Source organism: Bombina bombina, chromosome 4 (genome assembly GCF_027579735.1).
Source record: "Bombina bombina isolate aBomBom1 chromosome 4, aBomBom1.pri, whole genome shotgun sequence".
In the NCBI taxonomy this organism is placed as follows: Eukaryota; Metazoa; Chordata; class Amphibia; order Anura; family Bombinatoridae; genus Bombina; species Bombina bombina.
This window is the reverse complement of record NC_069502.1, coordinates 360719732-360745149: the sequence shown is the minus strand read 5'-3', so window position 1 is coordinate 360745149 and position 25418 is coordinate 360719732. Positions and strand designations below refer to the sequence as shown.

Sequence of the window (25418 nt, the reverse complement as noted above, 5' to 3'; positions counted from 1 at the left end):
TATCCTGGGGAAGGGCGTGGCCTTTTCCTCCAGTAATATCAGAAATGATCTCCTTCAGTCCAGGCCCAAATAGGGTCTGCCCTTTGAAGGGGATCTTGAGAAGTTTAGACTTTGAAGTGACATCAGCTGACCAGGATTTAAACCATAGAGCCCTACGTGCCTGAATGGCAAAACCTGAATTTTTAGCCGTTAGCTTGGATAAATGAAAAACGGCATCAGAAATAAATGAATTGGCCAATTTAAGAGCTTTAAGCCTGTCAAGGATATCATCCAACGGGGTCTCTACCTGTAAAGCCTCCTCCAGAGACTCGAACCAGAAAGCTGCTGCAGCAGTGACTGGGGCAATGCATGCAAGAGGCTGGAGAATAAAACCTTGTTGTATAAAGATTTTCTTAAGGAAACCCTCTAATTTCTTATCCATAGGATCTAGGAAAGCACAACTGTCCTCGACAGGAATAGTTGTACGCTTAGCTAGGGTAGGGACTGCTCCCTCCAACTTAGGGACCGTCTCCACATAAACTGCAAAACAGTGAAAAAAATTAGTAAACTCTACGAAATTTTTACAGTGTGTATAAGGGACTAAAGCAGCATTGCACCCACTTGCAAATGGATGATTAACCCCTCAAGTCCAAAAACGAATTAGAAAAACATTAAACCTGTTAACAAACAGTCAAACACACTATATGTGACTCCTTCCTCCCTCCAAAAGGTCGATCTATAAATAATACCAATGAATAGCTTTAACCACTTGTTAAACCACTTATTTGACTCGGAGAAAAAAGATTATTATTGATGCAAGTGATGAATCTCAGTGATAATGCTGCATATAACAGCGTATAGCCGCCTTCAAATCTTCGATCATGTTTAAACACATTCACAATCAACTGATGTGTACTATAGTAAAGTTCACTTACTTGAAGTTGTGGATTTGAATCTTGCTGATTTTCAGGCGCTAGCTCCTTGCTCTATGAACAGTCCCCGTTCCTGTCAAAAAGTATCCAGTTTCTGGCCTCTCATGTGGATGTCAAGCTATGCCCGTGTATACTCATAATGTGCCCTGTGGGTACCTTAATGAGCGTATGGTACCAAACAGAGAAAAACCCAGACTGGCACCAATAAATGAGTATAAAATAAAGCTTCTTTATTATCCAAAGTGTTATTAAAAGTTAGCACACCACGAAAAAAGGACGGCACTCTTACCAAACAGTAAAATGCTCTGTGTGGCTCCTACCTGCCCTTAAAAACGATTTTTGCAGGAAAAAACCCTCTATAGAGGTCCTATAAGCCAGTGGACTCCTTCATGGATGCTGGATGTATCAGACTGAAAACAGGCCCCTCCCACCATGCACTCAAAGTCAGGGGACCTTAAAAAAGTACTCCTAGGAGTAATCTAACAAGCTTTGTGGAAAAACATAATTTATGCTTACCTGATAAATTTATTTCTCTTGTAGTGTAGTCAGTCCACGGGTCATCCATTACTTATGGAATATATCTCTTCCTAACAGGAAGCTGCAAGAGGATCACCCAAGCAGAGCTGCTATATAGCTGCTCCCCTCACATGTCATATTCAGTCATTCAACCAAAGCAGATGAGAAAGGAGAAACCATAGGGTGACTGGAGTTTAATTAAAATTTAGATCTGCCTTAAAGACAGGGCGGGCCGTGGACTGACTACACTACAAGAGAAATAAATTTATCAGGTAAGCATAAATTATGTTTTCTCTTGTTAAGTGTAGTCCACGGGTCATCCATTACTTATGGAATACCAATACCAAAGCCAAAGTACACGGATGAAGGGAGGGACAAGGCAGGAACATTAAACAGAAGGAACCACTGCCTGAAGTACCTTTCTCCCAAAAATAGCCTCCGAAGAAGCAAAAGTGTCAAATTTGTAAAATTTTGAAAAAGTGTGAAGTGAAGACCAAGTTGCAGCCTTGCAAATCTGTTCAACAGAGGCCTCATTTTTAAAGGCCCAGGTGGAAGCCACAGCTCTAGTAGAATGAGCTGTAATCCTTTCAGGAGGCTGCTGTCCAGCAGTCTCATAGGCTAAACGTATTATGCTACGAAGCCAAAAAGAGAGAGAGGTAGCCGAAGCCTTTTGACCTCTTCTCTGTCCAGAGTAAACGACAAACAGGGAAGAAGTTTGACGAAAATCTTTAGTTGCCTGCAAATAGAACTTCAGGGCACGGACTACGTCCAGATTATGCAAAAGTCGTTCCTTCTTTGAAGAAGGGTTAGGACACAGTGATGGAACAACAATCTCTTGATTGATATTCCTGTTAGTAACTACCTTAGGTAAGAAGCCAGGTTTAGTACGCAGAACTACCTTGTCTGAATGAAAAATCAGATAAGGAGAATCACAATGTAAGGCAGATAACTCAGAGACTCTTCGAGCCGAGGAAATAGCCATCAAAAACAGAACCTTCCAGGATAACAGCTTGATATCAATGGAATGAAGGGGTTCAAATGGAACGCCTTGAAGAACGTTAAGAACTAAGTTTAAGCTCCACGGCGGAGCAACAGTCTTAAACACAGGCTTAATCCTAGCTAAAGCCTGACAAAAAGCCTGAACGTCTGGAACTTCAGCCAGACGTTTGTGTAGAAGAATAGACAGAGCAGAAATCTGTCCCTTTAACGAACTAGCAGATAAGCCCTTTTCTAAACCCTCTTGTAGAAAGGACAATATCCTAGGAATCCTAACCTTACTCCATGAGTAACTCTTGGATTCGCACCAATATAAATATTTACGCCATATCTTATGGTAAATTATTCTGGTAACAGGCTTCCTAGCCTGTATTAAGGTATCAATAACCGACTCCGAGAAGCCACGCTTTGATAGAATCAAGCGTTCAATCTCCATGCAGTCAGCCTCAGAGAAATTAGATTTGGATGGTTGAAAGGACCCTGAATTAGAAGGTCCTGTCTCAGAGGCAGAGACCACGGTGGACAGGACGACATGTCCACTAGGTCTGCATACCAGGTCCTGCGTGGCCACGCAGGCGCTATCAGAATCACCAAAGCTCTCTCCTGTTTGATCTTGGCAATCAAACGAGGAAGCATCGGGAATGGTGGAAACACATAAGCCATGTTGAAGACCCAAGGGGCTGTCAGAGCATCTATCAGCACCGCTCCCGGGTCCCTGGACCTGGATCCGTAACAAGGAAGCTTGGCGTTCTGGCGAGACGCCATGAGATCCAGATCTGGTTTGCCCCAACGATGAATCAGTTGAGCAAAGACCTCCGGATGAAGTTCCCACTCCCCCGGATGAAAAGTCTGGCGACTTAGAAAATCCGCCTCCCAGTTCTCCACGCCTGGGATGTAAATCGCTGACAGGTGGCAAGAGTGAGACTCTGCCCAGCGAATTATCTTTGAGACTTCCAACATCGCTAGGGAACTTCTGGTTCCCCCTTGATGGTTGATGTAAGCCACAGTCGTGATGTTGTCCGACTGAAATCTGATGAACCTCAGAGTTGCTAACTGAGGCCAAGCTAGGAGAGCATTGAATATTGCTCTTAATTCCAGAATATTTATTGGGAGGAGTTTCTCCTCCTGAGTCCATAATCCCTGAGCCTTCAGGGAGTTCCAGACTGCGCCCCAGCCTAGAAGGCTGGCGTCTGTTGTTATAATCGTCCAATCTGGCCTGCGAAAGGTCATCCCCTTGGACAGATGTGGCCGAGAAAGCCACCATAGAAGAGAATCTCTGGTCTCTTGATCCAGATTTAGTAGGGGGGACAAATCTGAGTAATCCCCGTTCCACTGACTTAGCATGCACAATTGCAGTGGTCTGAGATGCAGGCGCGCAAATGGTACTATGTCCATTTCCGCTACCATTAAGCCGATTACTTCCATGCACTGAGCTACTGACGGGTGTGGAATGGAATGAAGGACACGGCAAGCATTTAGAAGTTTTGATAACCTGGCCTCTGTCAGGTAAATTTTCATCTCTACAGAATCTATAAGAGTCCCTAGAAAGGGAACCCTTGTAAGTGGTAATAGAGAACTCTTTTCCACGTTCACCTTCCACCCATGCGACCTCAGAAATGCCAGAACTATCTCTGTATGAGACTTGGCAGTTTGAAAACTTGACGCTTGTATCAGAATGTCGTCTAGGTACGGAGTCACCGCTATGCCTCGCGGTCTTAGTACCGCCAGAAGTGAGCCCAGAACTTTTGTAAAGATTCTTGGAGCCGTAGCTAATCCGAAGGGAAGAGCTACAAACTGGTAATGCCTGTCTAGGAAAGCAAATCTTAGGTACCGATAATGATCCTTGTGAATCGGTATGTGAAGGTAGGCATCCTTTAAGTCCACTGTGGTCATGTACTGACCCTCTTGGATCATGGGAAGGATGGTTCGAATAGTTTCCATTTTGAATGATGGAACTCTTAGGAATTTGTTTAGGATTTTTAAGTCCAAGATTGGTCTGAAGGTTCCCTCTTTCTTGGGAACCACAAATAGATTTGAATAGAATCCTTGCCCGTGTTCCGTCCGCGGAACTGGGTGGATCACCCCCATTAGTAAGAGGTCTTGTACACAGCGTAGAAACGCCTCTTTCTTTATTTGGTTTGCTGATAACCTTGAAAGATGAAATCTCCCTCGAGGAGGAGAAGTTTTGAAGTCCAGGAGATATCCCTGAGATATGATCTCCAATGCCCAGGGATCCTGGACATCTCTTGCCCAAGCCTGGGCGAAGAGAGAAAGTCTGCCCCCCACTAGATCCGTTTCCGGATAGGGGGCCCTCTCTTCATGCTGTCTTAGGGGCAGCAGCAGGTTTCATGGCCTGCTTGCCCTTGTTCCAGGACTGGTTAACTTTCCAGCCCTGCCTGTAACGAGCAACAGCTCCTTCCTGTTTTGGAGCGGAGGAAGTTGATGCTGCTCCTGCCTTGAAGTTACAAAAGGCACGAAAATTAGACTGTTTGGCCTTTGATTTGGCCCTGTCCTGAGGTAGAGCATGGCCCTTACCTCCCGTAATGTCAGCTATAATTTCTTTCAAGCCGGGCCCGAATAAGGTCTGCCCTTTGAAAGGAATATTAAGCAATTTAGATTTAGAAGTCACGTCAGCTGACCAGGATTTAAGCCATAGCGCTCTGCGCGCTTGGATGGCGAATCCGGAGTTCTTAGCCGTAAGTTTGGTTAAATGTACGACGGCATCAGAAACAAATGCGTTAGCTAGCTTAAGTGCTTTAAGCTTGTTTATAATTTCATCCAATGGAGCTGTGCGAATGGCCTCTTCCAGAGACTCAAACCAGAATGCCGCCGCAGCAGTGACAGGCGCAATGCATGCAAGGGGCTGTAAGATAAAATCTTGTTGAACAAACATTTTCTTAAGGTAACCCTCTAATTTCTTATCCATTGGATCTGAAAAGGCACAACTATCCTCCACCGGGATAGTGGTACGCTTAGCTAAAGTAGAAACTGCTCCCTCCACCTTAGGGACCGTCTGCCATAAGTCTCGTGTGGTGGCGTCTATAGGAAACATTTTCCTAAATATGGGAGGAGGGGAAAAAGGCACACCAGGTCTATCCCACTCCTTGCTAATAATCTCTGTAAGCCTTTTAGGTATAGGAAACACGTCAGTACACACCGGTACCGGATAGTATCTATCCAACCTACATAATTTTTCTGGAATTGCAACCGTGTTACAATCATTCAGAGCCGCTAATACCTCCCCTAGCAATATGCGGAGGTTCTCAAGCTTAAATTTAAAATTAGAAATCTCTGAATCCAGTCTCCCTGGATCAGATCCGTCACCCACAGAATGAAGCTCTCCGTCTTCATGTTCTGCAAACTGTGACGCAGTATCTGACATGGCTCTCACCTCATCCGCGCGCTCTGTCCTTAACCCAGAGCTATCGCGCTTGCCTCTTAATTCTGGCAATTTAGATAATACTTCTGTCATAACAGTAGCCATGTCTTGCAAAGTGATTTGTAAGCGCCTCCCTGATGTACTTGGCGCCACAAAATCACGCACCTCCTGAGCGGGAGGCGAAGGTACTGACACGTGAGGAGAGTTAGTCGGCATAACTTCCCCCTCGTTGTCTGGTGATAATTTCTTTACATGTAAAGATTGACTTTTATTTAAAGTAACATCAATGCAATTAGTACACAAATTTCTATTGGGCTCCACATTGGCCTTTAAACATAGTGAACAAAGAGATTCATCTGTGTCAGACATGTTTAAACAGACTAGCAATGAGACTAGCAAGCTTGGAAAAACTTTTCTAAATAAATTTACAAGCAATATAAAAAACGCTACTGTGCCTTTAAGAAGCACAAAAAGCTGTCACAGTTGAAATAACAATGAACCAAAATAGTTATAGCAACCAATTTTTCACAGTAAATGTATTAAGTTAGCAAAGGATTGCACCCACCAGCAAATGGATGATTAACCCCTTAATACCCAAAAACGGATAACAATTTAATAATTAACATTTTTATCACAGTCAAAACACACTGTCACAGGTCTGCTGTGACTGATTACCTCCCTCAAAATGAATTTTGAAGACCCCTGAGCTCTCTAGAGACGATCTGGATCATGGAGGATGAAGTAGACAGATTGTGACTGAATTTTCTGCGCAAAAAAGCGCTAAAATAGGCCCCACCCACTCATATTACAACAGTGGGGAAGCTCAGATAACTGTTTCTATGCAGAAAACAAAGATGGCCATGTGGTAAAAATCATACCCCAATAAGTTTTATCACCAAGTACCTCACAAAAAACGATTAACATGCCAGTAAACGTTTTAAACATACATTTGAAAAGTTATGAATTGTTATTAATAAGCCTGCTACCAGTCGCTTTTACTGCAGTTAAGGCTCATACATTATTTCAGTATTAACAGTATTTTCAGAGTCAATTCCATTCCTTAGAAAAATACATTCAGTGTACACACACTCATCAGCCTAATACCAGTCGCTATCACTGCATTTAAGGCTGAACTTACTTTACATTGGTATCAGCAGTATTTTCTCAGTCAATTCCATTCCTCAGAAAAATAATTTACTGCACATACCTCATTTGCAGGGGGGCCCTGCATGCTATTCCCCTTTTCTGAAGTTACCTCACTCCTCAGATGAGAACAGCCAGTGGATCTTAGTTACGTCTGCTAAGATCATAGAAAACGCAGGCAGATTCTTCTTCTAATGCATCCTGAGAACAAACAGCACACTCCGGTGCCATTTAAAATAACAAACTTTTGATTGTAGAAATAAACTAAGTTAAAAAACACCACAGACCTCTCACAGCGACCTATCTTTAGTTAGGCTGCAAGAGAATGACTGAATATGACATGTGAGGGGAGGAGCTATATAGCAGCTCTGCTTGGGTGATCCTCTTGCAGCTTCCTGTTAGGAAGAGATATATTCCATAAGTAATGGATGATCATGCAAACGTTTTTACACTAAGTAATATAGGTATTAACATGAATATTATCCCTTTTTGCAAGCATGATCCCAGCTGTTGTTAAATCACTGTATCAGGCTTACCTTAAATATACCAGGCACTGTCAGCATTTTCTAGACCTTATCTCTCTAGAAAAAAATATACTGAACATACCTCAAAGCAGGCAACCTGCAGACCGTCCTCCCAACTGAAGTTTTCTTTCCATACTCTTCAGTTATGTGTGAGAACAGCAATGGACCTTAGTTACAAACCGCTAAGATCATCAAACCTCCAGGCAGAAGTCTTCTTCCAATTTCTGCCTGAGAGTAAAAACAGTACAACGCCGGTACCATTTAAAAATAAACTTTGATTGAAGGTAAAAACTACACTAAGTCACCACATCTCTCTTGATACTTCCTTTCTTGTCGAGAGCTGCAAGAGAATGACTGGCGGTGGCAGTTAGGGGAGGAGCTATATAGACAGCTCTGCTGTGGGTGTCCTCTTGCAGCTTCCTGCTGGGAAGGAGAATATCCCACAAGTAATGGATGAACCCGTGGACTGGATACACCTTTACAAGAGAAATAGCTTCCTGGTACACAGAGTACCAGAAATAACATTTTCTTTTCAAACCGGACAGTTTAAAAGGCTGCATCGTTTTATGTTATAGCAATAGGGAAATGAATAAGCTGCTGAAATCGAAAATTCAGCCTTACTTTGAGTTTAAACTTGATTTGTTTTATCAATTAAATATGTGTCATTAAATAAAACCTAATAAAAACATTTTACCATTTCTTTTTAAAAGAGTTTAAATGTTAGTATCACACATGCTACAGTGCCTGCTTCATGCCCCAGTGTAACCCATACAACAGGATTATCTATGTCCCAATAAAAAAAGCAGTGTCTTAATTTGTTAAGTGCATGGTCTCCCCAACTGGAAGAAAAAGCACTTACCTGCTCCGCTGTCCGGCATGTAGATGAGAAGACACAGTTCTTCACAGAGACTTTTGAAAAAGAAAGAACAGAGTAGCCAATTCTTGCTTTCTAAACTAGAGCAACAATTGTTAAGAAAACACAGTAAGTACCTCTTTCCAAGTTCCTAACTGCTTTAAAGCCACCACTACCCGACTGCAAGGAATGACGTGGAATACGGCTATACCCCAAAACATGCTTTTAGATTAAATCAAAATTTTTCTTCAGACACCTAAATTTCACCTCCTCCATGCACCGAAGGCAAAGAGAATGACTGGGGGTTGTGGATAAGGGAGTGATACTTCGCAATTTAACTGAGGGGCTCTTTGACTCCTACCTGCTGGCCAGGAGTGATATTCCCAACAGTAATTACTCAAGCCGTGGATTCACCATATCTTAGGAAAGAAAAAATCTGTACTGCCTAAACCACAGAATCAGCTACTCTCTACACATTATGGGCTAGATTATGAGTGGCGCACTAACGGTTGCGTGCAAACGATAATGGGTATATTGCAGTTCTTTGCTCATCGGATGTAGTACACATATTATGAGTAAAAAGTTAACACGTTTGCTTGAGTGCAATTTGATTTAGCGTGCGTCTGGTTAGCGCAATTTCAGAGCTCTGTTTAACTGTTATGTGAAGAACATTGAAATGTGAAATATTTCAAAGGTGTTTTTCCCAACTTTTTGCGCTCCATTGAAGTCTGGGGGAAATACGTTAACACGTTTGCGATATTTAAATTCCGGCTTTTTGCGTGCATCTGGTTAGTTCTCGTCTAAAAACATTTTACTTTCAACTTGTAACACTAGCACAAACCGAACAACTATTTTACACATTTCTCCTTGCAAAAAAATTGTTTCTACCACATAAACTGCAGGAGAATATACAGGCAGTTTATTAACCAACTGTAAAGGAAAAGGTTTTATCACACTGTAAGAAGCAGGATGAAGAAGAGAAGAACCATACATCATCATGTGAAAGGTTATGGCTGTAAGAATTACATAAAAGACATGGACATTAAACTTTACCAGAGGCTGCAGCAGCTTCAGACCCATCTTCATTAATCTCTAGAAAAGATTTGTGGACCATTTTGTCAACGAATAGATCCTTGTTTTCTGTTTAAAAAAAAAAGAATAAAGCAAGAGAGAAAGAACACTGAATGCACATAAAATACTACTAACACATTATAATGGTGTCAGATAAAGAAAATAATAATAATACAATCCCATTCACATAAGCAAAGAAACTGAAACAACATTATTGGTAACAAATCACAAAACTAAACTCGCAGATAGTCCCAATAACATTGAGTCAAAATGAACCATTAGGGATCGCTTGTTTAATAGTAAATCACACTGATAAAGCTGTCTGGCTTGGAGAGAAATCAGCTGACATACAAAACTTCAAGCTTTTTCTCACAGAAAGTATTAAAGTGATGGTAAATTTCAGACCTTAAAGTGAAAGTAAAACGCTAGGATTGACTTTTGAAACAATAAGATACTTCATGTAGAAAGCTCCTTTATTTATTTTAACCGATCGCCGTTTTTAGCTGCTACAGCAGCCCACGGCGAAACATTTTTTTTGCTAAGAGATTATGTTTTCACCTCTTAGCCAGTAGCCATGCGGTAAGCCCATGGGCGCCAAGCCGGATCTAACACACGGATATTGGCTAAGAGGTGAAAAAGTCACCACTTAGCAAAACATTTTTTTAGCCGTGGGCTGCTGTAGCAGCTAAAAACGGTGATCGGTTAAAACAAATAAAGGAGCTTTCTACATGAATGAAAGTCCCCTTTATTTGTTTCAAAAGTCAATCCTAGCGTTTGTAAAATGCTAGGATTTACTTTCACTTTAAGAATGCTGCAATAAAAAAATATATATATATTTGTGTACAAGCAAAACCACATAATTAAAAAAAAAAGTATATGTCATTTTATAATAAAAGATTTATAATCCTACTTGGTATCTTCTGATCTTCCGCTTTCCTTTCATTTACTCTTTTTGTTAGGCTGTGACAAAGAGCAGTCTCACCCACTCTCTACATAGGCTTCTTAAGGGCTTTCAACAGGCTGGGCTTCAAGAGTGTCATGACACACACACCGATTGGATGTTTATTGGAATTTTCATTAAAAAAAAAAGTTCATCCCAGTGGGCCAGCATAACATTGTTATAGAAGCATTAATACAGACATGGATTTAACCCTTTCCACAGATATAAAAGAATAAAAAAAATAAAGAACACTTTATTGACAAAGATTACATTTATGGCATTTGATTACCTAAAGTTTACAATCACTTTAAGGCTCAATAGGAAATTGCTTGGTTTGTATGACTTCTGATTGGCTGTACCATCTGCTGACAGAACTTTTTGGATGGGGGGTTGGTTGAGAATGGAAAGGAAACAAACTCATCAAAGAATATTGAGTGAGATACTGGACATTCAGAGATTATTTTTTTATTTTTTTAGAGGATTACTAACTTATTGCAACGATTAAGGTAAAAATAAAAAAGCATATGTTCATTGTCCCATTAATAAAGAAAAGTTCAGTAGTATTGATAGATTATTTTTTTTTTAAGATAATCTTGCTGAAATTGCAATTTTCTGAGACTCTACCTCAGCCACTTACTTAGAAACCACAAGGTCAGTTATTTCTAATTTGCAAGGTTAAAAAAAGCAAATAAATTTAATATATGGGTGTGTCATTGTTTTACCAGAAATTGCAGAGAGGTCAGCTTGTCCACTGAAGATTTCAGTGATACCTAGTCGTTTTAAAACATCCTTCAGATTTACTGCTTCTTCAACTTTAAACCTACAAAAAAAATGTTTAAGGAATGGTTTTAGCTATAATTTATGTTAGGCATTATTCATTCCAAGATCAAAATTAAACTAAAACCCCACATACATTGTGCAAACCTTCGTGTAAAAAGTCAACAAATAAAATTGTCAATTACAATATTATGTGACAATCTACAAAAAGCACCTAATTAGATAATTACTGAGATAATCAGGGAATATATATATATATTTATATATAATATGGGTCTGCACCAGTTACAATTTCACTTATATAGATTTTATTAAATAAGTGGATTTCCAGTGTTCTGATACCAGAGCACCCTTAAGCAACACGATAATAGCAAGTTTCCATTCACACATAATTCTTATATATATATATATATATATATATATATATATATATATATATATATATATATATATATAATCCATTGAAATAAGTGCACTCCCAAGAACAGTAAATTTCAATTCTGCCAGGGTGCTATAGAAAGTTCAAATATCCAAGTTATAACACAAGCACTCACTGGACTTGATACAGGTGAAATAACATAATTTATGTAAGAACTTAACTGATAAATTTATTTCTTTCATATTAGCAAGAGTCCATGAGCTAGTGACGTATGGGATATACATTCCTACCAGGAGGGGCAAAGTTTCCCAAACCTCAAAATGCCTATAAATACACCCCTCACCACACCCACAAATCAGTTTAACGAATATCCAAGAAGTGGGGTGATAAGAAAAAAGTGAGAAAGCATATAAAATAAGGAATTGCTTTATACAAAAAAATCATAACCACCTCAAAAAAGGGTGGGCCTCATGGACTCTTGCTAATATTAAAGAAATGAATTTATCAGGTAAGTTCTTACATAAATTATGTTTTCTTTCATGTAATTAGCAAGAGTCCATGAGCTAGTGACGTATGGGATAATGAATACCCAAGATGTGGATCTTCCACGCAAGAGTCACTAGAGAGGGAGGGATAAAATAAAGACAGCCAATTCCGCTGAAAAATAATCCACACCCCAAAATAAAGTTTAAATCTTATAATGAAAAAAACTGAAATTATAAGCAGAAGAATCAAACTGAAACAGCTGCCTGAAGTACTTTTCTACCAAAAACTGCTTCAGAAGAAGAAAACACATCAAAATGGTAGAATTTAGTAAAAGTATGCAAAGAAGACCAAGTTGCTGCTTTGCAAATCTGATCAACCGAAGCTTCATTCCTAAATGCCCAGGAAGTAGAGACTGACCTAGTCGAATGAGCTGTAATCCTTTGAGGCGGAGTTCTACCCGACTCGACATAAGCATGATGAATCAAGGATTTTAACCAAGATGCCAAAGAAATGGCAGAAGCCTTTTGACCTTTCCTGGATCCAGAAAAGATAACAAATAGACTAGAAGTCTTTCGGTAATCTTTAGGAGCTTCAACATAATATTTCAAAGCTCTAACTACATCCAAAGAATGCAACGATCTTTCCTTAGAGTTCTTAGGATTAGGACACAATGAAGGAACCACAATTTCTCTACTAATGTTGTTAGAATTCACAACCTTAGGTAAAAATTTAAATGAAGTTCGCAAAACCGCCTTATCCTGATGAAAAATCAGAAAAGGAGACTCACAAGAAAGAGCAGATAATTCAGAAACTCTTCTAGCAGAAAAGATGGCCAAAAGAAACAAAACTTTCCAAGAAAGTAATTTAATATCCAGCGAATGCATAGGTTCAAACGGAGGACCTTGAAGAGCCCCCAGAACCAAATTCAAACTCCAAGGAGGAGAAATTGACTTAATGACAGGTTTTATACGAACCAAAGCCTGTACAAAACAATGAATATCAGGAAGATTAGCAATCTTTCTGTAAAAAAGAACAGAAATAGCAGAGATTTGTCCTTTCAAGGAACTTGCAGAAAAAAACCTTTATCCAAACCATCCTGAAGAAACTGTAAAATTCTAGGAATTCTAAAAGAATGCCAAGAAAAATGATGAGAAGAACACCAAGAAATGTAAGTCTTCCAGACTCGATAATATATCTTCCTAGACACAGATTTACGAGCCTGTAACATAGTATTAATGACTGAGTCAGAGAAACCTCTATGACTGAGAATCAAGCGTTCAATCTCCATACCTTCAAATTTAAGGATTTGAGATCCTGATGGAAAAAAAGGACCTTGCGATAGAAGGTCTGGTCTTAACGGAAGAGTCCACGGTTGGCAAGTAGCCATCCGGACAAGATCCGCATACCAAAACCTGTGAGGCCATGCTGGAGCCACCAGCAGAACAGACGAACGCTCCTTTAGAATCTTGGAAATCACTCTTGGAAGAAGAACTAGAGGCGGAAAGATATAGGCAGGATGATACTTCCAAGGAAGTGACAATGCATCCACTGCTTCCGCCTGAGGATCCCTGGATCTAGACAGATACCTGGGAAGCTTCTTGTTTAGATGAGAAGCCATCAGATCTATTTCTGGAAGTCCCCACATTTGAACAATCTGAAGAAATACCTCTGGGTGAAGAGACCATTCGCCCGGATGTAATGTTTGGCGACTGAGATAATCCGCTTCCCAATTGTCTATACCTGGGATATGAACCGCAGAAATTAGACAGGAGCTGGATTCCGCCCATACAAGTATTCGAGATACTTCTTTCATAGCCAGAGGACTGTGAGTCCCTCCTTGATGATTGACATATGCCACGGTTGTGATATTGTCTGTCTGAAAACAAATGAACGACTCTCTCTTTAGAAGAGGCCACGACTGAAGAGCTCTGAAAATCGCATGGAGTTCCAAAATGTTGATTGGTAATCTCGCTTCCTGAGATTCCCAAACCCCTTGTGCTGTCAGAGACCCCCATACAGCTCCCCAACCTGTCAGACTTGCATCTGTTGAGATCACAGTCCAGGTCGGAAGAACAAAAGAAGCCCCCTGAACTAAACGATGATGGTCGGTCCACCACGTTAGAGAGTGTCGTACAATCGGTTTTAAAGATATTAATTGTGATATCTTTGTATAATCCTTGCACCACTGGTTCAGCATACAGAGCTGAAGAGGTCACATGTGAAAACGAGCAAAGGGGATCGCGTCTGATGCAGCAGTCATAAGACCTAGAATTTCCATGCATAAGGCTACCGAAGGGAATGATTGAGACTGAAGGTTTCGACAAGCTGAAACCAATTTTAGACGTCTCTTGTCCGTCAGTGACAGAGTCATGGACACTGAATCTATCTGGAAACCTAAAAAGGTTACCCTTGTCTGAGGAATCAACAAACTCTTTGGTAAATTGATCCTCCAACCATGTTCTCAAAGAAACGATACAAGTCGATTCGTATGAGATTCTGCTAAATGTGAAGACTGAGCAAGTACCAAGATATCGTCCAAATAAGGAAATACCACAATACCCTGTTCTCTGATTACAGATAGAAGGGCACCGAGAACCTTTGTAAAAATCCTTGGAGCTGTTGCTAGGCCAAACGGCAGAGCCACAAACTGGTAATGCTTGCCTAGAAAAGAGAATCTCAGAAACTGATAGTGATCTGGATGAATCGGAATATGCAGATATGCATCTTGTAAATCTATTGTGGACATATAATGCCCTTGCTGAACAAAAGGCAGAATAGTCCTTATAGTTACCATTTTGAATGTTGGTATCCTTACATAACGATTCAATATTTTTAAATCCAGAACTGGTCTGAAGGAATTCTCCTTCTTCGGTACAATGAAGAGATTTGAGTAAAACCCCAGCCCCTGTTCCAAAACTGGAACTGGCACAATTACTCCAGCCAACTCTAGATCTGAAACACATTTCAGAAATGCTTGAGCCTTCACTGGATTTATTGGGACACAGGCAAGAAAAAATCTTCTTGCAGGAGGCCTTATCTTGAAGCCTATTCTGTACCCTTGTGAAACAATATTCTGAATCCAAAGATTGTGAATCGAATTGATCCAAATTTCTTTGAAAAAACGTAAACTGCCCCCTACCAGCTGAGCTGGAATGAGGGCCGCACCTTCATGTGGACTTGGGAGCTGGCTTTGGCTTCCTAAAAGGCTTGGATTTATTCCAGACTGGAGATGGTTTCCAAACTGATACTGCTCCTGTAGGGGAAGGATCAGGTTTTTGTTCCTTATTGTGACGAAAGGAACGAAAACGATTAGCAGACCTAAATTTACCTTTAGATTTTTTATCCTGTGGTAAAAAAGTTCCTTTCCCCCCAGTAACAGTTGAAATAATAGAATCCAACTGTGAACCAAACAATTTATTACCTTGGAAAGAAAGGGAAAGCAAAGTTGACTTAGAAGACATATCAGCATTCCAAGTTTTAAGCCATAAAGCTCTTCTAGCTAAAATAGCTAAAGACATATACCTGACATCAACCCTAATGATATAAAAGATGGCATCACAAATAAAGTTATTAGCATGTTGAAGAAGATTAACAATGCTATGAGTATTATGATCTGTTACTTGTTGTGCTAAAGCTTCCAACCAGAAAGTTGAAGCTGCAGCAACATCCGCCAAAGATATATCAGGTCTAAGAAGATTACCTGAACATAAGTAAGCTTTTCTTAGAAAGGATTCAATTTTCCTATCTAAAGGATCCTTAAAGGAAGTACTATCTGCCGTAGGAATAGTAGTACGTTTAGCAAGAGTGGAGATAGCCCCATCAACCTTAGGGATTTTGTCCCAAAACTCTAATCTGTCAGATGGCACAGGATATAATTGCTTAAACCGTTTAGAAGGAGTAAATGAATTACCCAAATTATTCCATTCCCTAGAAATTACTTCAGAAATAGCATCAGGGACGGGAAAAACCTCTGGAATAACTACAGGAGGTTTAAAAACTGTATTCAAACGTTTAGATTTAGTATCAAGAGGACCAGATTCCTCTATTTCTAATGCAATTAAGACTTTAAGTAAAGAACGAATAAATTCCATTTTAAATAAATATGAAGATTTATCAGTATCAACCTCTGAAACAGAATCCTCTGAACCAGAAAAATCATTATCAGAATCAGAATGATGATGTTCATTTAAAAATTCATCTGAAAAATGAGAAGTTTTAAAAGACTTTTTACGTTTACTAGAAGGGGGAATAACAGACATAGCCTTCTTAATAGATTTAGAAACAAAATCTCTTATGTTAACAGGAACACCCTGAATATTAGATGTTGATGGAACAGCAACAGGTAATGGAACATTACTAAAGGAAATCTTATCTGCATTAACAAGTTTGTCATGACATTCTTTACAAACAACAGCCGGAGTAACAGTTACCATAAGTTTACAACAAATACACTTATCTTTGGTAGATCCAGCATCAGGCAGCAATTTTCCAGAAGTATCTTCTGATTCAGGGTCAATCTGAGACATCTTGCAATATGTAATAGAAAAAACAACATATAAAGCAAAATTGATCAAATTCCTTAAATGACAGTTTGACGCCCAGATTTTTTAGCGCCAAAAAAGACGCCCACATTATTTGGCGCCTAAATGCTTTAAGCGCCAAAAATGACGCCACATCCGGTGAAGCCGACACTTTTGGCGCAAAAACGTCAAAAAAATTACGCAACTTCCGGCGACAGGTATGACGCCGGAAATGACAAAGAAAATTTTTTTGCGCCAAAAAAGTCAGCGCCAAGAATGATGCAATAAAATGAAGCATTTTCAGCCCCCGCGAGCCTAACAGCCCACAGGAAAAAAAGTCAAATTTTAAGGCAAGAAAAAATTGATTATTCAAATGCATTATCCCAAATAATGAAACTGACTGTCTGAAATAAGGAATGTTGAACATCCTGAATCAAGGCAAATAAATGATTAAACACATATATTTAGAACTTTATATAAAAGTGCCCAACCATAGATTAGAGTGTCACAAAAATAAGACTTACTTACCCCAGGACACTCATCTACATGTAGTAGAAAGCCAAACCAGTACTGAAACGAGAATCAGTAGAGGTAATGGTATATATAAGAGTATATCGTCGATCTGAAAAGGGAGGTAAGAGATGAATCTCTACGACCGATAACAGAGAACCTATGAAATAGACCCCGTAGAAGGAGATCATTGAATTCAAATAGGCAATACTCTCTTCACATCCCTCTGACATTCACTGCACACTGAGAGGAAAACCGGGCTCCAGCCTGCTGCGAAGCGCATATCAACGAAGAATCTAGCTCAAACTTACTTCACCACCTCCATGGGAGGCAAAGTTTGTAAAACTGATTTGTGGGTGTGGTGAGGGGTGTATTTATAGGCATTTTGAGGTTTGGGAAACTTTGCCCCTCCTGGTAGGAATGTATATCCCATACGTCACTAGCTCATGGACTCTTGCTAATTACATGAAAGAAAAAAAGTGTTTTATTCCATATAAACCAGTGACGTTTCGGAGTGTTCACCCCTTCATCAGACCAATATTGAATGAAATACATAAAATATATATCAGTATATTGCAGAGTTTTTTATACATATGATTGTAATATAAAATTATAAATCTCAAAGTGTTTAAGGTCTCTTTAAAGGGCCATAATACCCAAATGTTTAAACACTTGAAAGTGATGCAGCATAGCTGTAAAAAGCTGACTAGAAAATATCACCTGAACATCTCTATGTAAAAAAGAAAGATATTTTACCTCAAAAGTTCCTCAGTAGCCACATCCCATTGTAAAGGATTTCTAAGCAGCATATTAGTATGTCTGTCCCGGGACAGCTGAAAGGATGAGCCTTGTGCACTCATGTTATTTTCCTATTCAGTGTAACAATGAATTCTCATGAGAGTTAAGTCAAATCTCATGAGATCACAGTAAAAGAGTTCATGAACTCAGCACTGCTGATGCTAATTGGCTTCATTTTTTTTTACCTGCAGCTGGGAGCAGCTGAGTATAACTTTTTACACAGAACTTACTCTGCTGAGCTGAGGAGATTGTGAGGTAAAATATCGTCCTTTTTTACATAGAGATGCTCAGGAGATATTTTCCTGTCAGCTTTTTACAGTTATACTGCATCAGTTTCAAGTGATTTAGCATGAGTATTATGTCCCTTTAAATAAGTATTAAATACATGCAAAGACATAAATTTAACTTTTAAAAATCAACATTGAATATTTGAGATGTACTCAGCTCCTTCCATTCCCTGGTCTATTTTAAATTTAATCTTTACATTTATTATTATTAAATACAAACTGAAGTTTTTTGCCTTTATTTGGCAGTATTGAAAACAACAGCTCCTGCATGGATAATGCTGAGAAATCTTTAATCTGGAAGTCTTGCTCCAGACTGAGTTTTTTTTTTGTTACAGAAAGATCTAGATTGGGAACTGACACTACACCATATTTTTTTTCTTTTTTAAAGAACGATCAGTTCAGAGATGACCTAATTAGGTGTGCATGATCTATTGACAAAACTCACATTTATTTATTTGAATTTACATTTTTTTTATATATATAAAAAAGGTGTGCACAACTTATGTAGATCTGACAATTCTATTTGCTCAGTATTTACAGTATTTTCAGGTAGAGATCCCCAAATCCAGAAATACTCCTTAATCCAGACTTATTTATATTCAAATTTTTTTTTTTTTTTTTTTTTTTTTAATAAGAATTACCATACAATCTCCTATGCCTGCATCTTTGGCTTGTGTTCTAAAAAGCAAAGGTTAGTCAATACAACAACTATTACCTTTCTCATTATAATACTGTACTATCTTTCTGAGCGAGCAACAAGGGGTTTATCGCAGGTGTTTGCGTTCATCAGGCTTAGCGCTGGTATTACGAGTTGAAAGTAAACGCGATTGGTTGAGCACAAACTTGATTTATGCTAGAATGATTACTGCGACTTCAGAGTTCTGGTTAAATGTTACACGAAACTAAAAAGTTGCACAAAACACATAAAAAATACATTACAAAGTACAGTATATGCGTATTTATATGTGTATATATGTATTTACAGACAGATATATTATGTCTATATTTGTGTACATATGTATCTATATGTGTAAGTGTATTGGAGCCCTTTGCATTTAAGTAGATGAACATGTAAACATATTTGTCATTCCAATGTTCTGCACATAGCAGAATATGTTTTATGTAATTATAAATCGATATTCCTATATAATAATAATAATAATAATAATATAATAATTTGCAATTTATATAGCGCTTTTCTCCCTGTGAGACTAAAAGCACTTTACAAATATACCAACATAAGACATAAAAGTTAGAGGAGTTTCTGAAGGTCAGATAAGCGGACTGAATGACTGATGGAAGAGGTGGGTCTTTAGCTTTTTTTAAAAAGTCTGTAAGGACGGTGCCTAACTGATTGCGCACGGTAAAGAGTTCCAGAAAGTAGGGGCAGCGTGGCCGAATGCTCTTAAGCCTGAGTTTGTCCTTATTCTTGGCACTGAGAGGAGGGATGTGTTGGCTGACCTAAGTGAACGGGATGGGATGTAGGGTGCCAGGAGCTCTTTCAGGTACTGTGGGCCTTGGTTGTTTAAGGCTTTGAAGGTCAGCAGGCCAATTTTAAAATATGTTCGCCATTTAATTGGAAGCTAATGCAGGGAGTGGAGAACAGGTGTTATGTGGCAGGAGCGAGTTTGATTGGTCAATAGTCTGGCTGCTGCGTTTTGTACTGTCTGAAGGCGATGGAGTTCTTTTTTTGGGAGGCCCAAGTAAAGTGCATTGCAGTAATCTAGTCTAGAGGATACAAATGTATGGATTAATGTTGGCATATCATCCGGTGGAATTAAGTGTAGGATCCTGGCTATGTTTTTCAGCTGAAAGTAGGCAGATTTTATTACAGAGAAAATGTACTGTTTAAAAGATAGTCCAGTGTCAATCAGCACTCTGATGTTTCATACCTTTGCTGAACTAACGAGTTCAGAGCCTCCAAGCTCCAGGCCAGTTGAGTGATCGTGGGATATTTTTGATGCCCGGGGTCCCCTCACCAAGAGTAACTCTGTTTTGTCCGGGTTCACTTTGAGACAGCTAGCATTCATCCATTCTATGAGGTCTGTTAAGCAGTGCTATGCAAAAGTCCTAGGCCACCATAACATTGGTTGTTTTAGCAATGGTATAATGATCATATATAATTAATTTCTCAGTCTATAGCAAACAGACACTAAGAAATATAGAGTCTTAGACCATTCAGTTATTTCAGTAACACTCCAATTGCCAAACATTTTACAAATACAAGGAATTGATCATGTTCCTAGACATAGAAGGGGTAGAGATAGGGAATGACTGTTGGAGAAAGGTTCTATGGATTTTTAAGTTACAATCTAAATACCCAAATGATTTAAACTCAATTATGGATGTCAATTTATTTTATTAAGTCAATATTACAAATATATTACTTTGAAAAAAGTTCTAAAATAAGAGTTTTTGAGTTATTTATTTATTTATACAATGATGCTAGTAATTGTTTTTTATTCTTTTTGTCTTTCTTCTCTTATCAATGATGAAAAGTCGAAATTCGATTTATACATGTATAAAGTAAATAAACAATACACACAAGAATTCAATGTTAGCCATAGAATGTAAGAATATGTCCCTTTAAGGATTAATTACATCAGTTGTCTAATTATAAACATTTAGCTTCAAATAGCAGTCTGGTTGGAGTCTTTGTACATGCCAGCGATCAAGGGATAAGACTGTGGATTTTTTTCATTGATTTTAATTGTTCATAATAATAAAAAAAATAATTACTTTTGACTTCCTTCATATGAGAGGTGCGGATAATACTTGTAATATATATATATCTATGAGTGTGTGTGTGTGTTTGTGTATATATATATATATATATATATATATATATATATATAAATATATTTATTCTCATTCAAAAGAAGTGCACTCACAGGAATATTTGGGTCTGATGTTCTGATGAAGGGGATGCAAACTTCCCCGAAACATTAAAATAAATTTTGGCTTTTTAGACCCAAATATTCCTGTGAGTGCACTTCTTTTGATTACATATTGGTTACATATCTGCACCCAGGTAGTTGTCTCTAGCTGGGTGGATCATACATACACACACATACACATATATACATACACACATACTCTGATGACACCTCCTGCTTGATCCTGGCTATTAACCTTAGTAACAAGATGAGGAAAAATGTAGGCCAGACGAAACCACCAAGGTGTCAGGGTGCCAGGAATCAGACTGAGACGAGAAGTGCAAAAATAATTACACCTTTATTAATAGCAAAAAATAATAAAAAGAAAATGGTGTTCAAATTTTAAATAAAAAAAAAAAAGAGGAACATTTAACAGATTTACTCAAGTGAGGAAGGATTATCAGTAACCACCTTCTTATACTTACTTGGAGGGGGTATGGCCGCCAACATTTCAGATATAGTAGACGGTACAAAATCTTTAAATCCTGGAGCAAAATCTGAAGAATTTCAATTACTGTTGGGAATCAATACCTAAGCTAGAGGACACAGATGATTAGGGAGTGACAAGACAGGTAACCTAAACAGACGGCACCATCATTTGAATAAACTCACTCCCAAAAGCAAAAATCCTCAGCAGAAGTAAAAATCTAATTTTTGAAAAAAATGTTTGAAAGCCCAAGAAAAAGAGAGACAGCCCACGAGCAATGAGGCATAACTCTCTCAGGAGACTGCAGCCCCGCAGTCTGAAAAGCAAACAATTAAACTTCTCAACCAGAGAAAGAGAAGTAGCAGACGTTTTCCAGAACAGAGAAAACAAACAAAACAGAAGAAAAAAATTAAACATGCACAACATCAAAATTGTGCACACATATTCCTCAAGAATAAGAATGAGGACACAGAGATGGAACAAGAATTCCCAAACAATATTTCCCCTTAGGAGAAAAAAACCTGCTGTCTCTCGCAAGTTAAAGGGACAGTCAAGTCCAAAAAAAAAAACCTTTCATGATTTTAATAGGGAATGTAATTTTAAATAACTTTCCAATTTACTTTTATCACCAATTCTGCTTTGTTCTTTTGATATTCTTAGTTGAAAGCTAAACCTAGGAGGTTCAAATTTCTTAGACATTAAAGACTGCCTCTAATCTGAATGTATATTGACCACTAGAGGGCATTAGTTCATGTGTTTCATATAGATAACATTGTGCTTATGCACGTGAAGCCCTGAAGTGAGCACTGATTGGATAAAATGCGAGTCTGTCAAAAGAACTGAAATAAGGGGGCAGTTTGCAGAGGCATAGATACAAGGTAATCAGATGTAAAAAGTGTATTTCTAGAACAGTGTTGGTTATGCAAAACTGGGGAATGGGTAATAAAGGGATTATCTTTCTTTTTAAACAACAAACATTCTGGTGTTGACTGTCCCTTTAAGCGAACGCTTCTACCACTAATTTCGCTCTCTGATCCACAGGGAACAATCTCAAGTCGACAGATCTAAATCTATCCACCGAGACAGAGCCACAAGGCCCCCGGTCCACTATCTGAATATGTATAACAGCAGATTCTTAGATGGGATCAATCAAAGTGATGTCACAACAATCAGGCATTAACGCCATACCTTATGGAAATAGTAATCAGTAACAGGCTTGCGGGCCTGAATCCTGGTCTCAAAGACAATACAGAAAAAACATGCTTAGACAGAACTAAGCATTCCAACTCCAACCAGAAAGTTTCAGAGAAAAACAAAAGTTGGAGAAAAGAATGAACCCTGAATTAGAGGGTCCTTCCTCAAGAACAACCACCAAGGTGGAAGCAATACAACTCCGCCAGATCTGTTTACCAGATCCTATGAGACTATGCAGGAACTATTAAAATACTGATGCTCAGTCCCCTATGAAATGAGCAATGACTCATGGAAGGAGAGCAAACTGAGGAACAGGGATGTCAGACTAAAGTTCCACAGAAGTGTCAGGGAAATGAACAACGCAGCCTGCTGATCTCTAGATCTTTCACATAACTTGGAAGCTTGGCGTACTGCCATCTCCAACTCCAGCACCCCCTATATGATGGATAACCTAGAGAACAACCTACTCCCCGGAATGAAAAATCTGACTGCTCAAGAAGTCCGCTCCCAGAATTCTTAATAGTTGTTATTATCACCCAATTTAATGGTACTCATTTTATCGACCTCAGAAGGATGAAAGGCTGAGTCGGCCCTGCCAGGATTTGAACCTGTGACCTTGAATCTTTGAAACAGGCTTTTTGTAGTCAGGGCACTTACCAACTGAGCTACCTCACCGCCCTATTCCAAACATTGAGCCACTGAAAGGCCAAACAGTAGTGCCAAAAGAGGCAAGAGGAAAGAATCTTCTATCAAAAATATTTTCAGGTAAAATAAAATGGTTGGAACAAGGAATCTTCAGATTCTCTTCCATCCATGGAATGAAGAAAAAAACAACAACATCTCTGTAAGAGAGTTTGCTTGTTGAAAAGATGGCGCCTGAACCTTATGACGTCCAGGAAAGGCATCACAGCCATTCCCTGAAACCTGATCACTGGCTATATAGCCCCCTCTGAGAACTATGGCAAAGCCAAAGGGAAGAGTCACAAACTGAAAGAGTTTGAAAGAAAGGCAAAAAACTAAATGTATGCTTACCTGATAAATTTCTCTCTTTTGCGATGTACCGAGTCCACGGATTCATCCTAACTTGTGGGATATTGTCCTTCCTGACAGGAAGTAGCAAAGAGAGCACCACAGCAGAGCTGTCTATATAGCTCCCCCCTTAACTCCACCCCCCAGTCATTTGACCGAAGGCCAAGGAAGAAAAGGAGAAACTATAAAGGTGCAGAGGTGACTGAAGTTTACATAATGTCTTGAATAGACAGGGCGGGCCGTGGACTCGGTACATCGCAAAAGAAAGAAATTTATCAGGTAAGCATACATTTTGTTTTCTTTTGCAAGATGTACCGAGTCCACGGATTAATCCTAACTTGTGGGATGAAGGGAGGGACAAGACAGGAACCTAAATGGAAGGCACCACTGCTTGCAAAACCTTTCTCCCAAAAATAGCCTCCGAAGAAGCAAAAGTATCAAATTTGGAAAAGGTATGAAGCGAAGACCAAGTCACAGCCTTACAAATCTGTTCAACAGAAGCATCATTTTTAAAAGCCCATGTGGAAGCCACCGCTCTAGTGGAGTGAGCTGTAATTTTTTCAGGAGGCTGCTGTTCAGCATTCTCATAAGCCAAACGCATGATGCTTTTCAGCCAAAAGGAAAGAGAGGTAACCGTAGCCTTTTGACCTCTACGCTCTCCAGCATAGACAACAAACAAAGAAGGTGATTGGCGAAAATCTTTGGTTGCCTGCAAATAAAACTTCAAGGCACGAACCACGTCCAAGTTGTGCAACAGGCGGTCCTTCTTAGAAGAAGGATTAGGACACAGAGAAGGAACAACAATTTCCTGATTGATATTCCTGTTAGAAATAACCTTAGGGAGGAACCCAGGTTTGGTATGCAAAACCACCTTATCAGCATGGAAAACAAGATAAGGCGAGTCATATTGTAATGCAGATAGTTCAGAAACTCTTCGAGCTGAAGAGATAGCAACTAGAAACAGAACTTTCCAAGATAGGAGCTTAATATCTATGGAATGCATGGGTTCAAACGGAACCCCCTGAAGAACTTTAAGAACTAAATTTAGACTCCATGGCGGAGCAACAGGTTTAAACACAGGCATAATTCTAACTAAAGCCTGACAAAAAACCCGAACGTCTGGGATATCTACCAGACGCTTGTGCAACAGAATAGACAAAGCAGATATCTGTCCCTTTAAGGAACTAGCGGACAATCCTTTCTCCAATCCTTCTTGGAGAAAAGACAAAATCCTAGGAATCCTGATCTTAGTCCATGAGTAGCCTTTGGATTCGCACCAAAAAAGATATTTACGCCATATCTTATGATAGATCTTCCTGGTGACAGGCTTTCGAGCCTGAATCAAGATATCTATGACCGACTCAGAGAAACCCCGCTTTGATAAAATCAAGCGTTCCATCTCCAGGCAGTCAGTTGCAGAGAAATTAGATTTGGATGCTTGAATGGACCTTGAATCAAAAGGTCCCGTCTCAGTGGCAGAGTCCATGGTGGCAGAGATGACATCTCCACCAGGTCTGCATACCAAGTCCTGCGTGGCCACGCAGGCGCTATCAAAATCACTGAAGCTCTCTCCTGTTTGATTCTGGCAATCAGACGTGGAAGGAGAGGAAATGGTGGAAACACATAAGCCATGTTGAACGACCAGGGTACTGCTAGAGCATCTATCAGTACTGTCTGAAGATCTCTTGACCTGGTTTCATAACGAAGAAGTTTGGGTTCTGACGAGACGCCATCAGATCCAA

General features: G+C 39.3%; 1 protein-coding gene across 1 annotated transcript in view; it reads right to left on the bottom strand.

The window, feature by feature from the left end:
* SERPINI1 (serpin family I member 1) overlaps positions 1 to 25418 on the bottom strand; it is a 229498-nt gene that overhangs the window by 37805 nt on the left and 166275 nt on the right. Inside the window, exons 6-7 of the mRNA XM_053710113.1 lie at positions 11056 to 11153; positions 9376 to 9462 (exon numbers count right to left, since the gene is read on the bottom strand). Of these exons, the coding sequence (XP_053566088.1) occupies positions 9376 to 9462; positions 11056 to 11153 (185 nt within the window). The remainder of the gene's footprint in view (positions 1 to 9375; positions 9463 to 11055; positions 11154 to 25418) is intronic.